Source organism: Lolium perenne, chromosome 5 (genome assembly GCF_019359855.2).
Source record: "Lolium perenne isolate Kyuss_39 chromosome 5, Kyuss_2.0, whole genome shotgun sequence".
In the NCBI taxonomy this organism is placed as follows: Eukaryota; Viridiplantae; Streptophyta; class Magnoliopsida; order Poales; family Poaceae; genus Lolium; species Lolium perenne.
Genome location: NC_067248.2, coordinates 148425752 through 148442392, shown reverse-complemented (window position 1 = coordinate 148442392; position 16641 = coordinate 148425752). Strand labels below are relative to the sequence as shown.

General features: G+C 46.8%; 1 protein-coding gene across 1 annotated transcript; it reads left to right on the top strand.

The window, feature by feature from the left end:
• Positions 1–15031: 15031 nt before the first annotated feature.
• On the top strand, positions 15032–15613 carry LOC127303654 (MEIOTIC F-BOX protein MOF-like). Its single transcript, XM_051334361.1, has 2 exons — positions 15032–15168; positions 15235–15613. Exons 1-2 carry the CDS (start codon positions 15032–15034, stop codon positions 15611–15613), a joined length of 516 nt encoding a protein of 171 aa, XP_051190321.1.
• The last annotated feature ends 1028 nt before the right edge of the window (positions 15614–16641 follow it).

Genomic DNA, 16641 nt, shown 5'->3' with positions numbered 1-16641 from the left:
TGTGGGCCCCTCGCGTCGCCCCCTGACCTACCCTTCCGCCTACTTAAGCCTTCGTCGATAATAGTTCCAGTACCGAGAGCCACGATACGGAAAACCTTCCAGAGACGCCGCCGCCGCCAATCCCATCTCGGGGGATTCAGGAGTTCGCCTCCGGCACCCTGCCGGAGAGGGGAATCATCTCCCGGAGGACTCTTCACCGCCATGGTCGCCTCCGGAGTGATGTGTGAGTAGTTCACCCCTGGACTACGGGTCCATAGCAGTAGCTAGATGGTTGTCTTCTCCTAATTGTGCTATCATTGTTGGATCTTGTGAGCTGCCTAACATGATCAAGATCATCTATCTGTAATGCTACATGTTGCGTTTGTTGGGATCCGATGAATAATGAATACTATGCTATGTTGATTATCAATCTATCTATGTGTTGTTTATGATCTTGCATGCTCTCCGTTGCTAGTAGAGGCTCTGGCCAAGTTGATACTTGTAACTCCAAGAGGGAGTATTTATGCTCGATAGTGGGTTGGGGGAGTGACAGCAACCCCTAAGGTTGTGGATGTGCTGTTGCCACTAGGGATAAAACATCAATGCCATGTCTAAGGATGTATTTGTACGCACCATACTTAATGCAATTGTCTGTTGTTTGCAACTTAATACTGGAAGGGGTTCGGATGATAACCTGAAGGTGGACTTTTTAGGCATAGATGCATGCTGGATAGCGGTCTATGTACTTTGTCGTAATGCCCAATTGAATTTTACAATACTCATCATAACATGTATGTGCATGGTCATGCCCTCTTTATTTATCAATTGCCCAACTGTAATTTGTTCACCCAACATGCTATTTATCTTATGGGAGAGACACCACTAGTGAACTGTGGACCCCGGTCCATTCTTTACATCGAATACAATCAACTGCAATACTCGTTCTACTGTTTTCTGCAAACAATCATCATCCACACTATACATCTAATCATTTGTTACAGCAAGCCGGTGAGATTGACAACCTCACTGTCACGTTGGGGCAAAGTAATTTGGTTGTGTTGTGCAGGTTCCACGTTGGCGCTGGAATCCCTGGTGTTGCGCCGCACTACACTCCGCCGCCATCAACCTTCAACGTGCTTCTTGTCTCCTACTGGTTCGATAAACCTTGGTTTCTTACTGAGGGAAAACTTGCCGCTGTACGCATCACACCTTCCTCTTGGGGTTCCCAACGGACGCGTGCTGTACGCGTATCACGGGCCAGCCCTAGCCGCGCCTAGGGGTGGTGTGGCCGCCTTGGCCACCCCCTCGACCTTTCCTCCCGACTATATTAAGCCTCTGACCCTAAAAACAGAGTGGGGCTTCGACGTTTTTCCAAAAAGAGTTCCGCTGCTCTATCGCCACCATAAACCGCAATCCGGGAACCAGAACCCCCGTTCTGACACCCTACCGGGACGGGGAATTGGAGGAGATCATCGCTATCACCATCACCATCACCGACCCCTCTCCATCAACCATCCATGATTCCCCCATCCATGTGTGAGTAATTCCCTGCTGTAGGCTGTAGGGGATGGTAGGGACTGGATGAGATTGTTCATGTAATAGCTATAAGATTGTTATGGGCATAGTGCCTAGTATCCATTGTTAGTATTTTTGACATTGTTACAACTTGTTATGCTTAATGCTTGTCACTTTGGGTCCGAGTGCCATGATCTCAGATCTGAACATGTTGTTGATTCATGAGGTTAATTATTGTTTTTTATCGTACCTGCAAGTTGTATACACATATCGTTGTCCGAAATCCGGGGCCCCAAGTGACAATAATTGAAATAACCGGAGGGGATGGCTATGATGTGAGGATCACATGTGTTCACGGAGTGTTAATGCTTTGCTCCGGTACTCTATTAAAATGAGTACCTTAATTACCAGTAGTTTCCCTTGAGACACCGCTGCAAACGGGCTGGTAGGACAAAAGATGTCGTGCAAGTTTCTCATTGCGAGAACGCACGACTAAATAGGAACACACGCCTATGGTTATTTTATACTAGGATGATTTTATCATTATTACTTGCAATGCCCATGTCTAGCTTATTATATGAATTATCTTATCCATGCAGCGTCCGTTCATCCATCTCTGTGCCTACAGTATTTTAATCATGTTGTCTACTGCAATCATCGCTAGTGCTGTTTTATTTCATTACTGATGTTATTTCACTACTACCACTGTCATAAAACTGTTACTACTGATAAACTGTTGCGAGCAAGACTATTTTCAGGTGCAGGTGAATTGACAACTCATTTGTTAAAGCTTATAAATATTCTTTGGCTCCCCTTGTGTCGAATCAATAGATTTGAGTTTTACTTTCCTCGAACACTGCTGCTATCCCCTATACTTGTGGGTCATCATGCCGCTTCGGCGAGGTCTTGGTGATTGGTTCTTCGGTGAAGTCATCGGAGTCGCTGAAAAGTGATGACGCTGACGTGGAAGGTCAACTGCGATGACTTCTCGCTTCGATGGCCCGTGTATCTTGTATGGGTTGCCATGGTGGCTCTGTATCCCCCACGGCGGTCGTGCTCCATGACGGTCGCAGGGACACTTGTTTCGGTTTTCGGCCCGCTAATAAATTGGCTAATTTATATACTTCTACTTTATTAATGAAAATAGTAAGTCTTTTGCCTCGTTTCAAAAAAATATATCTAAGGTACGCCCGAAAAGCCTAAATCAGATAGTTCACACAGTATTAATGCATCACTGCCATCTAATTTTCTCCAGCTAGGGTATACTAAAAATGTTCATGCTGCCACATGGCTTCATTGAAATCGCCACAAACTAGCGATGGCTCATCTGATCAAGCTCGCAAACTTGTCATCTAACTTCACATTTTTTAAATATAAGGACTAAGCCCAACTTTAAATTAATGAATCCACAACCGCGGATTACAAGGATACGGAGAACAACTTACAACCCAAAAAAGCTACAAGCAAAAAAAAAAAAAAAACAGAGATAAAACACAGCTTGCAACACCAAGGCCCTCTTCAGCGATCAGTAGCTCGATGCCGGTGGAGCTCGAGAGGAAGATGGCAAGTGTGGAATGACATGGAAAACCCCAGGAAATCGAGTATCAGCCTCAGCCATTCCATCACCGAAGAAGGCTCACTGCCTCCTCGTCCTGGCTCGAAGGGCGATGTACCGGTCGGCCGATGGAGGCGCTCCCCCTGAGCGATGGAGGCGCTCCCCCTGAGCTTGACTGCACACTAACGGCAAGGTCAGGCCCGGTCCATACATTCTCAGGGCCCTGGGCGAGCTAACAAAATAGGAACCTTGTTTACAAAAAAATGTATAGAATACGTTGTATTCCAAAATCAACCCAGTACAAAGCATACATAGACTGTGTTGAAATAAAAAAGCTTACACCGTAAATTATTTATTTGTAATGGTCAAGAGAACTACATAATGATTGTAAGAAAACAATATAGTTCTACAAAAGATTGATCTTCTAAGTGGGACCATCATTTCATTAATTCATCTGCAAAACAAACAACTAGTAGTAATAGAAAGTTTTTGCGCTACCATGGAATATGTAGTCTTTTCTTGTTGACGGACAAAATTTTTCTAGTAGACATTACCAAACAATTTGCAGAAAAAAAATCAGTTCAGGGAACAACAACACCTTGTCTATGTAGGTTCTTTGATCTGGTCAACACAAAGATGAAGGAGAAGATCGCTCCCTCGTTCCCCGTCACAGCGTTCGCCTTCTCTTCTCCTAATCTGCTATGCACTCTATCAGATCCAATGAAACCTTGAAGAATAGACCTAAGAAGAGCAGAATTAGAGATGCGGAGCAGCCAAAGTCAGGCAATTTAACCACGAATCAAATGGGAAACTATAATAGGGACTCACGGAGGGAGACATACCATCTGTAATGCCGCCAATCTCTCTCTACTGGATGGGGAACGACTAGAAAATTAGATGGAAAGAGAGATTATTGGGGGAGAAAAATAGCGCATTCGATGCCCACTAATGGCTGCGGTGACCTCGGAATTGGAAAGGCGCCAGGGCGGCCGCGGTGTTCTTTGTGATTGGAGAATTTACTGGAGGCGACGAGTCGACGATGGCTATGTCTCCGTGAATTCTAGTTATGTGGTGGGTTTTGGGCCAGCTGTTTTTTTTCTTAAAACCTAATACAGAAATATACCTGCACTAGTGTAGACTACTACCTGGGCCGGGGCCCCTGCCTCCTAGGGGCCCAGGGCGGTCGCCCCGTTGCCCCCCCCCCCCCCCCCCCCTTATGGGCCGGCCCTGGGCAAGGTCCGAGGGAGACAAATCCAAGCACGTTGACACCATGCCACACACACTGAGAAGTACAATAGCAAACTGGATCTCGAACGCGTCGGAGACGAAGCAGTTGGGCAAGCTGGAGAAGAGCACCGACACACCTCCACACATACAACCTACGCCCACAACCTACCCAAGTTCTCCAAGACCGCGCCTTCAGCAAGGTTAGCAACGCCACGGGGCCACCATGACCCAATCCAGGGTTAGGTTTTCACCCAAGGAACAAGGAGGAGGGGGGAGGGATAGTACCTCGGCGGTGCTCCCAGCAGGGAAGGCGGCGCCCATGGACATCGCCGCCGTCGTGACCGATACCACCGGTCAGGGATTTCTCCCGGTCGTAGAGTCCCGCCAGTCAGCAGCTCGGCCGATACAAGACCGGAGAGCTTGGACGCCATGAGGAGAGAAGGGGATAGCACTAAACTTCTGGGTTCGATTCCAATCGAAGACGATACAAAAAAGAACAACCCCTCCGGCACCAGATCCGCGCCCGGGGGAGGCCGTGTATGTGGGCGTCCTGGTACTGCCTTGGCCGGATGCCCGGACCATGCCCGCATGTGCGAGGAGAAGACCATGTTTTTTTACTGAAGAAAACCGTGTTGAAGGCTTGAAGCTGCTCCTTTTAATTGATCCCTTCTCTTGTGTTTGCAGTATTTTTTTCGATAAAGGGAATATATTAATATTAAAAGATACCAATTACACCCAGCCTCTGCAACAACGCACCACCCTAATGGCACTACGGATGCACATAGCCAAAAAACGAAAAGAAAACTAAGAAACAAAAGTCCCGCTACAGTATCTCGGGCCTAACAACAGCAATACATCCACCGCCAAGACAACACCTGAAAAACAGACTCTCCAAAAACGATGCCTCCAAGAAGGGAACAGTGCTCTAACACCGTCATCGCCCGATCAAAGATCTTAGGTTTTCACCCTGAAGATAATCCCCGCTCTCAAAATAATGCCTCCAACAAGGTCATTGTCAGGCACAACCAGTTAAGGCCAGACCTTGGGCTTTCACCCTGAAAGGTAGAACTCTGAACTTCACCTGTGTTGTCGCCCCCACTTTCATACCGCTGCTGTGAAGCCCGGAACACCAAGCAAGTCCCTCAACAGCGCGGAGACTTGAACCTCCCTTAGCTAGTCCTCCCCTCCGGCCTTCATGAAATTCACTTCTTCCGACTTTCATCATGGATCCATAGTCACTTGATGTCAACACAGAAAAAGAGCTTCGCGCCGCTCCCTCCAGAACCAATCGGTCGGAATAAAAGCATGGGTGCGCACGACCGAATACCACCGATCCAGCAAACTCCAGGCAATAGCACTGTTACATTTGCCGGCGGAGCCTTCCGGAACTCAACACTCCAGACAGATCACGAGTCCAGGCCGCCGGTAGGTCCTCCTCTTCACGCAAGAGAGGCCCTAGGACCGCCGCCTTTATTCAGGTCGGACCCCCACGTCGGCGACCATCCTGGGCTGGCCACTCCAACCCTCCACCGGCGACACCATCGCCGGCTTCCAAGCCCCTCCATCTCGCCGCCGGAACGCGGTGATAGATCAATAGATCCACCACCACCAACCACAGGCCGATCCTCTCCGGCGAAGAAGAGGGTCACCTCCACCGTCGAACCCAAGGCTGCTGCCCCGGGCGTCCTCGTACCGCGGGAGAAGCCCAAGATCATCTCCCCTCACCGGCGAGAGGCGGAGGGAAAGGCGCCCGCCTCCACCAGCCACAGCCCACAGCTGGATCGACCCCGGGAGGGCCGCCGCCGCCCCTACATCCTCATCCGGCCGCCGCCGCCCCGGGAGGCGGAAGGGCTGCCGCCGCGTGAGAGGCTCCATTGGCCGCCGTTCCCGACGCGCCACGAGGGGAGGCCCCCGCCGCCGCCACGCCCCGAGATCTTTGCCCTGGCGGCGCTGCCGGCGGCGGCGGCGGGAGGGTTGGGAGGAGGGGTGCGGGAGGGTTGGGAGGAGGGTTGGGAGGAGGGGTACGGGAGGGTCCCCAGTCTCTTGTGTTTGCAGTATGAAGTGCGTAGAAAGGGACCGCTGGAGTTGCAATCCCTTTGTTGTCTATCTGATTTCGCAAGACACGACTGCTGAATTGGAGGTTACTTATTTGCAACTCAGATTTGTGTGATGTCTGCCATGTTCCTAGGCCAAGCCTCTGGGTGCAATCCCTTCTGCAACTCAGATTTGTGTGACATGTTTCTGGACCAAGCCGAAAATCAGGTAGGCAAAATTACATTTTGATATTAGCTATGATGGTGAAGATCACTCAGGAGCTTGGATAGCGGTTTTGAGAGGCCATGGTGGTTTTTTCTGATTTCTTCAGCCTGGGCCAGACTACCACACTGTCAAAATGCAGAGTTGGCGGAGGCTGCCGCTCTTGTGAGTGTTTATTTAGGTCCGACGCAGGTGGAAAGTGATAGTGCTAAAAACTCCGTTTCTAATCTGAAGTGTAACCATGTCTCAAAGTCAGCTGTTGCTGGTACGGTTAAGGATATAAAGGTTTTGTGCAACTCATTTTTAGATTAATCGATCAGACATGCCACCAAGTGACACATGAGCTCAATAGGCTAAACCATAGACTCATTTTTGAAATCAATGGTATATGCATTTCACTTATGCATGGTATAATAAATAAATACATTAATTACTTCATTCTATTGGATTTGATCGGCACCCAGATATAAACATAAAAAGATAACTTTTAAATTTAATGTAACACCGTAGCAACGCACGGGTATTTGTGCTAGTGGTAACCTAAAGCGAATCATCCGAGAACAAACCGAGTCCACCGATCCGTATGTTGCTACTCACACCGGCGAAACCACATAAACCTAGTCTGCTTCTCAAACGAGCCACTCTATCAGGAAGACCAGCTTGGGAAATTAGCCTGACATAAGGCTAGTACCTCTCGAACTGCCTGGCGGTTCCGGACCCTGGCAGTTCCAGCATATGAGATTTATTGGGGTGGGAGGCACTCCACACAGGAGCCCGCTAAATTAGCAGGGTTAAAATTTTCCTCCCCAGCCTTCTTGGCTTTCTAATTTCCTTTATTATCCACCGAATCAGTATAATTCAGCTCAGGTTTGCTAGTGTTGTCAGACATCATGCAACCCATCAGTAATAGCTAGCACATTCTGATTGCTCATCAGGACATCTTGCGTTCCATTCAGCGCAAGCCTCTTCCTAGGACCCTTATCCTTTTCCACCATATATATGTCAGCAGGTTTGCGTGGGCTGGTACCAGTATCCTTCAGTTCCTCATCCTGAGCTGAACCATTATCGAAGAAAGACCGACCACCACAATTACCACGTCCACGGCCATGTTGTTTGCCTCTGAACCATACTGGCATATACTCCAATTCCATAGATTCTACTTTTGAAAAGCCATCATATGGTTGAATGATTGATCACTGCCCAATTCCTGAAAGGCAAGGGACCCTGTTCCTATCTGCCAAACCAAAATCTTGCAGCACGAATCTGTTGTCGCCAACGCGTCTGAACCTTAAATCTGCGCTAAGTTCCAGGCAGAACGCATCTGCGAGAACAGCGCAGCTTGACTAACCATCTTCACGTCTACACGCGCATCACCGCGAGCCAGCGTGCGCCTTCAGCATCATCCTCATGGACAACCGCGTCGTTGAAAAATCTTCCTACTGGAGGTCGAGGTCCTCTAGCAAGCGATCTTTGTCAGGGACCTTCGTCCCCTTTTCTGTCATGGACAAAGGTTCAATGGCCGGAGGAGGAGGATGGAGGCTCTTCGGAGTTCGAGTTCCGACGACTTCCCGTCCGCCTGGGGACATCTGCCGTTCCAAGGATTGTGTGGCGATGCGGCGGCGGCGCGCCGTCGGTGCGTTCTGTTCCTCGTCGGTGGCTTCGCTTTACAGAAGAAGGACTTGGTTGTAATTTTGTGTTTCGTGGAGGTCCTTTCTGTAATTGTCTTGCTTTAATGATATGGCTGTTTCCTCGCAAAAAAAAAAAGGTTCAAACAAATTTCTGTTAATCCAATTTTTTGTATAACCTGAGTACTGTCCCATTTTTCTTCTGAGTCTTGGACTCTTGGTACTGTCCCGTATCATTTTTGTTTTAAGAATCTAACCCAAGTTCTGCATTTCTTTCTGATCTAAAAGTTCTATCATTTTGTAAGTATATAAGCAGTAATGCATGTGAAGAATCTGATCGGGCAAAAGAGATTATTAGAAGCAGTTTTTTTAAAGTTCTACAATGATTAAAAGAGAACCAAAAGCAGAAAACCCCACGCGCATCACCGCGAGCCAGCGTGTGCCTTCCATATCTCAGCATTATCGTCATCGACAACCACCTCGCCGAAATCTTCCTCTTGCAGGTCGAGGTCCTCTAGCAAGCGATCTATCAGGGACCTTCGCCCCCTTCCCACCCTATGCCTTCTTCTTTGGTCTTTGTGGCGGCGATGTCAACAACAACTCCTACCTCCTCGGCGCCGATGCATCCTCAGCTACGGCATGGGCATGGATCGTCTACAGTACAGTTGTTACTGTACCGGTACAGTAATGACCTCGATCTGCCGTCCAACTACATCCAACGGCAGCCTGAAACAATCGCTTTGATGTTTCTTCTTCGGTTCTTCAGCAGTTCTTGCATATCACCGTGCGCAAGAAACGGACGCCATCGCCCTGAACCACCATGGCAGTGAACCGCGCCTCAGACGTTTCAAGGAGGGATAGGCATCCGGCCGTGCTCGGCGACGACGTGAGGTGGTCGGAAACCCCTTTCGCTGTAGTTTCCACCGACTGCGATTGTGCAGAGCCAGCGGCACCTTCTCCGGCCGACGCCAATAAGCCCGTTTCTTGCCGAACATCCCAGTGTCATGTGTTCTCGCCGCCACATGCACTCGAAGATGGATCCCGGCAGTGTTTGCCAACGTCGTCAAAGTCAGTGTGAAACACCTCGTGACCATCGGCCTATGACTGGTCTCCGTACACGGCCTCGTACTGCTGGCAGTAATTGTTGTTGGACGGCTAGAAGCTCCACAAGGAATGCAGTGCGTGGAAGTGGCACTCCGGAGCTGCATGGCTTGCACTACTACACGGTTGGGTTTTAGGGGCACTTTGCCCTGGGGCATTTTTCAAAGTGCCCCTAAATACCCCTCTTTAGAGGCACTTTGGCCAAAATGCCTCTAATGCTCTATCTATTGGGGCAGTTTGGAGAAGTGCCCCAATTGGTATATACCTATTGGGGCAGTTTGGAGAAGTGCCCCAATTGGTATATACCTATTGGGGCAGTTTGGAGAAGTGCCCCAGTTGATATATACCTATTGGGGCAGTTGGAGGAGTGCCCCAATAGTAGGTATATACCTATTGGGGCAGTTTGGAAGAGTGCCCCAATTGGTATATACCTATTGGGGCAGTTTGACAAGTGTCCCAATTGGTATATACCTATTGGGGCAGTTTGACAAGTGACCCAAATTCTGTAGACGGGAACAACAAGAAATTCAAGTTATGATTGCCTACTAAACAACATCAAATTCTGTCGAAACTACAGAAACAACAGGCATAAACATCTCGTAATAAAAACAGATAATTCAAACACTTAAATTCCTACAAACTATCACACATAACTTCAAAGCCAAACTAGGTGATAATCCAAACTACTTGATAATTTAGAACAAGTTTACTGTAAAACATTCTGCTAGAACACTCCAAACTACTTGATAATCTGAACTAGCTAGTTGCCTCCACTAGTTGATGATCTCAACAAAGTTGAGACCTATGTACTCCTGCATTGTATATATCTTGATCAAAACAGTTGAATCAACTCCAATGTGAGCAGCAGAAGCAAAGTCTCTTAGGTTTCTCCAACGAGAGGGTTAATGCTCCACCATCTCAAGACCAACTGCCTCTTCCTTTCCAAACTGTGAGGCCGGCCCATACTGGTTAGGTTGGCCCGTATTGGATAGGTTGGCCTGTATTGGTTAGGCCGGCCCAGATTGGTTTTTTTTGGCAACAAAATATCCTATAATAAAGAAAAACTTCGGATTTTGCAAGAATAATTACATAATTACATGCAATTGTGATCAACAAAAACAACCAAAGATGAATATGGCACAACTGCAAACAGGAAATAACCAACGTATGTTGCAAGAAATTTTCCAAGCATTTGTGATCAATAAGCACAACGCAGTAGGATGTCTTGCGTTCATAACTTCCAGAAAAAGAGCAAAAGATTGAATGCCATTTCAAAGAGGAAATAACCAAGCTATTTGCAAGAAATTTTCCAAGCAGTTGTGATCAACAAGCACAACTGCATTAGGATGTCTTGCATTTTAGAAAAACCCAGCTCCAAACAGAATACAATCAATACTGTAAGAAGCAGTAACATAACACAACCACATAATTCAGCATACTTATCACCAGTAGGTACTACATTACATAAGTAGTTCAGCATACATCTCACCAAAAGTAGTGGTTCCAGGGTTATCAGGTTGTACTTAATACATAATCAAGTTCACATAATAACACATAACTAAGGACTTGAACTCAGTTCCTAAGGTGCTTCAACTTGCTAAGGATAAGAAACGCACTGGGGTCCCTATGACGTGATTTGCTCTCATCCCTGAAACTGAAGGCGCAGACATCGTTCACTTGCAGATCGTGGGCTTCGACAGTGTCGCTCCAGTTTGCCTTCATCACTGCTTTCTGCTCTTCAAGTTTCATCTCTGCATACATAGTTTGCAGACTTGTTGTGCAGTTAACTACTACTAGGACTGACTTGTGCAAGAACTGTAGCAGGTATGTCTCTGTGAAATGCTCAGAAAATTCCTGAAACACAAGTGTAGAAGTTATGTTCATATCAATTATTACTAGTGGAGGAGTCGAGTCGAGTCATTGGGGTACCAATTGCTGGAAGAGGCAATTGTTGGAAGAGGCGGAAAATGGTTGAGCTAATCGGATGTCCGAAATATTGGGCGGTAGGAACGCTATGGGCTCAATGAACTTTGGCTCTGTGGAGTTTGGTTCTGGGCTATTCGGAGAGCTATCGGTATACTTAGGTGAACTAGTGGACATATTTCCAGTTGCATGCATATGGTAAATGGTTTACGAACCCGGAACTAAATCAACTAGCTAAGTCATCTTCTACGGGTCCGGTGGACTTACCGGCGATGGCGTGGCGGTTCCCCGTGGCGCCGGCGAGGTCGAGGCCGCCGGACTTGGTGTGCAGAGCTCCGCTTGACCACGAAACGGCGGCGGATAAAATTTCCCGATCAACAGCGCTAATCTCAGGTCGAGAGTGGCCTTGGAGCGGCGGCGGACGAAGTTCTCTGAGAAGAAGTTCACCGGAGTAGAGATCCATCGGGCAGCTCATTTGTACATTATATTTATGCGACCTCATAGGAGAATAGTGTTGTGGTTTTAGGTTTTTGCTTCTAGTCTCCTTTTAGTTTTGCCTTTGATGAGGGTATTGTAGAGTTCAAAATTTCAGTGACGGAAAATACAGAGGTGCTACCTCAAAATCAGATGCCATGGCAACATTGTAGCCAGCCCACTTACACACTGCATGGAACTGATTGTAAAGTGCGCGTGCTTCTTAGTACGCTAGTAACCATGTGTTAGGCCCATCATTCACTAAGTCACTGTGACTTTTCGGTATTCTTCTTAGATGAACTGGGGCAATGCCTTTCTTTAGAGTAAAATCACTCGTTTCAGTAAACAATATAGATGTAATAGTTTATAGGTGGCGACCTGTACAACACTTGGTTTTTTCAGCAGCATCTGCAAACTTGGTTGAGTATCATTGTGATTGTTCACTGTAATCACTTCTTCATCATTTTAATCCTCCTTTGTCAAATTTGATTATTTACATCAAAACTGAACCACACTTTTAATTACCATGCTCCTGCATGACGGATCCACGATGCTACTGTATGCATGTACAATGCTTTCTGGTACGGCTTTATTGCTCATGATGCTGCGCTGCAGCAACCGCCATCTTCTGGCTACGACCCACCTATTCAGATCCATCTGTGGCCGTCGTTGTGACGGTATGCCCGCTTTTCTCCCTCTCTACCTTATTGCTCTCTGCCCCCACATTTCTCCATTTTTTCTCGCTAACTGACCCTTCTTGTGTCCTCTGAATGTTGTTGTGTAGTGGTGCACACATGTTTAATGGGGATACAAGTAAACAGTGGAAATAGGGTTCAGTAGTGTGTCATATGACTTCTCAAACAATTTGAGTTGACACATGTTTTGTTGCTCAGCATTCAGCAGTTAATACTAGTCCATATGTTTATACCGTTATCTTCTGATTTTGTAGGGTTTAGAAATTAGACTAGTTTCTTCTCGTACCCTGCATGAGTTGATATTCTTGTGCTTTAGTAACTTCTAATATATATGCTTTACAACCAAGAACATCTTGTAAAATGTGAAACAGTTGTATGTATATTTTAACCAAGCACATCTCTGTGGTGCACATGCTTTGACACTCCAGTTTACTTGAGTCAGGTCTTCTTCAGTAAGCAAGTCATAGCCTATTTGCATGACCATATTCATGAAAGTACATTGCTTGATTCTATTTGAACTTACTTCTTTCATTCTCCTGTCTTCTTTTCATATTCAGTGTTGTCTGGTAATCCTGCGTGAGAGTATTGTCACTTTCCATATTGACGGTATATACTATGTACGCGCATTTTAGTTGATGCAGAAATTGTTACCTATGTACTGTGCCATAGTCAATTCGCTTTTATGCCATATATGTCTTTTGTCTTGCTTCCTTACAAAGCGATGGAGTACCGTGAGAAGTACCCTCACCATTGAGGGTGTCCTGGTTGCCTCTTACCTCTCTAGGTCTGTTCTCGATTGGTTTCACCGGAGTTTACATACTGTGATTGTTAGTGGAAATTGTAAGTTTATGTTAGTGGAAATTGTAAGTTTATATTTTAACAGGAAGAATGTAGGTGACAAATTGTTTCTTGCACATTGAATTGCTACGTACTGAAATGAATTCCATGAATTCCAGATTCTTGTTTATGTTGGATGATGTGATTACTTCTGCATTATTGTTCACTGTGCTGGCAATATTGGGCTAGGTGCATTACTGTTTATATTGCCTCTATTTAGATTTTCTGGAACTTTTTCGAAGTGCCTCTAAATAGGGTTTTGTGGCATTTTTAGAGTCAGCTCAAATTATCTTTTGGAGCATTTTTTGGGTTGCTTCTAATTGTATTTAGGGGCACATCTTAAACTGCCCCTCAAAACATTTTGGGGCAAATCTCAAACTGCTGCTAAAAACATTTAGAGGCACATCTCAAACTGCCCCCAAAAACCTTTAGAGGCAAATCTCAAACTGCCCCTGAAAACATTTAAGGGCAAAACTCAAACTGCCCCTAAAAACCTTTAGAGGCAAAATTCAAACTGCCCCTAAAAACATTTAGAGGCAAAATTTAAACTGCCCCTAAAATCCTTTAGAGGCAAAACTCAAACTGCCCCTAAAAACATTTAGAGGCAAAACTCAAACTGCCCCTAAAAATCTTTAGAGGCAAAACTCAAACTGTCCCTAAAAACATTTAGAGGCAATATTCAAACTGCCCCTAAAAACCTTTAGAGGCAAAATTCAAAATGCCCTAAAAACATTTAGAGGCAATATTCAAACTGCCCCTAAATGTATTTGGGGCATTTCATTCAAAGTGCCCCTATTTCAATTAGGGACACAAGCATCCGGGGCACTTTTCATAGTGCCCCAAAAAATAATTAGAGGCACTTTAGCTATCTATTGGGGCACTTTGAAGTGCCCCTAAACATAGACCGTACAGTAGTGTTGTGGGAGTAGTCAACGGCCGCACCAGCAAGATGATGGGCCGTTCTGCTCGTAGAGGACCGAGCATGGCTAGCACCACGACCATGCGAGGCCTTGAGCTTGCATCGGTCTGTTGTTAACCTGTTAGGTCGCTTGTCGGCGTCCCGAGGCCGCGGCTGACACATGCATCGTTGCCGGAGAGTGCTCCTTCAAGATCTTGCTGATCGGGGATTCAGGCGTTGGCAATAGCAGACTCCTTGTCAGCTGCGCCGGCGTTTCTAACCTCAACGACGACATCACGCCCACAATCGGTACGTTTTCATCAAGTCCACTGTGATCGTCCATGGAATCGAAGCGGACAAGGCGATCACTGTCTAGCTCTCCTTACTAGGATCTCTCATTTCTCTGTTCATGGGAACTGAAGACTCACCGATCAAGCCGTTGCGTGCTGATGTATGGAGTTAAACGCGTCAATGCTCATTATAGCGCGCGGACCGCGGAAGAAGAACACACGTACGTCATTGGATGCAATTGGATGGAGATCAAGGTCATTACTGTATCGGTACAGTAACAACGGTACTGTAGACGATCCATGCCCATGCCGCAGCTGAGGATGCATCGGCGCCGAGGAGGTAGGAGTTGTTGTTGACATCGCCGCCACAAAGACCAAAGAAGAACTTGTTTCGCCGAAAACACTCTGTCGATTGGGAAAGAACAGACGTTAGGAGCCACATCCCCTTCTTACAGACCTATTCGGTCATGGATACGACTCTCCGTCGGTCGCAGGCGCCGTCGAAGAGGAGAGGAACCCTAGTCACGAGATACTACATAATAGGGGGAAAAAATCCAGGTAGAGATTGCGGCGCGATTGATCTTGATTCTTGATATATAAAGACACGTAACGCATGCCCAGGAGACCTGGAGTCCTGGACACCAATCTAACCCTAGATGGAAGTCTCCAACAATCAGAACGGCGCCTCTTCCGGCAGGGATGGCCTGAGCAGTCTGTCAGACTGCCTCCTCCACACTATCCTGTCGCACCTCAAGGCCCTACAGGTCGTGCGGACATGTCTGCTCTCGCGGAGGTGGCGCCACCTCTAGCTCTCTGCCCCGTCCGCCGACATCGACTGCCGTGAGTTCCGAATTTATAGGTGGAGCCAAGGGTCCAGCCCTTTTGATGAACTGCGCGACCATGAGATCGAGGAGGTGTTGTTCGGCAAGCGCGAGGACATCGTCGACAACCTCCTGCTACATCATAGCACCAGGTTGCTGCACACCCTGAGGCTGCGCATCCACATCGATGACCAGACGGCCCCCTGCGTGCGTAGGTGGATTCGACGTGCCCTCAGCTGCGCCCCCGCGGTGCTCGTCATTCACTATGGCACATCTATCATGTTACCTCCTCGTTCTTCCGGCACGCGATGCCTCACGAAGCTATGTCTTGATCAGGTAAGTCTCCACGGTGGTTTCGAGGAGCAGATCACCACCGGGCTCCCCGTCCTGGAAGACTTGAGGATCAAGAACTCTTGACTTGAGCAATCTCTCACGGATCAAGTCCGGCACGCTCAAGAACCTTACCCTCGATTGCTACCACAAAACCGACTCACCTTTCCATAACAACAGACTAGTCGTCGCCGCCCCTCGCCTTGCCTCACTGCATTTCACCATCATGTTTCACGGTCGTGCCACCTTCATCGTTTTTTTTTCGAAATGGGGAGTTTAACCCCGGCTTCTGCATCATGATGATGCACACGGCCTTTTATTAAAACCACATAAGTATAAAGTCTTACACCTCACAAAACTCAAACATCGCCCATAGTTGATACAAAAATCAACCAGCGGAAGAAAAGGAGCATCGTAAAACTACACATCATTGTAGCCTACTAGTATGACGCCAACCAGCCTGGCACAAGATATCCTGAGCGACCATCAGGAGCCGTGTGCATCCAGAAACCATGGCATCCCGTACTCCCTCCGGTGAAAGGAGAGCCCAAAGCTGAACCCAGTGAGCCATCATGTGAATAACCTGCAAATAATGAAAAGATTGTTTTTTGTTAAAGATAATATCATTTCTTGTCCTTCAAATAGATCAACATAAAGCAGAAACCCCAACACGGATGAAAGCTTTGGATTGTCTATCTACTCCATTTAACCAATTTCCAAACATATTTGTAATATTGGTTGGAGGCGGAAGGTCGAAAGTGAAATTAACCGTACGCCATAGCAATTTAGCTAAAGGACAAGCAATGAATAGATGCTCAGCAGTTTCCTGTGCACCACAAAAAACACACTTCATGCACCCATTCCAATTCCGCTTAGCTAAATTGTCTTTAGTTAACAAAACTTTATTACTAAGGAACCACATAAAAATCCGAATTTTCAAAGGAACTTTAACCTTCCACAAGTATTTTCTCAAGTAAGGGGTATGATCGCTCATAAGATCTTCATACATAGATTTTACCGTAAAATTACCGTTGGATGTCAATCCCCAAACAAAATGATCCTTCTCATCATTTAAACTTGCCGTCATTAGGTTTTGGCATAACTGCAACCATAAA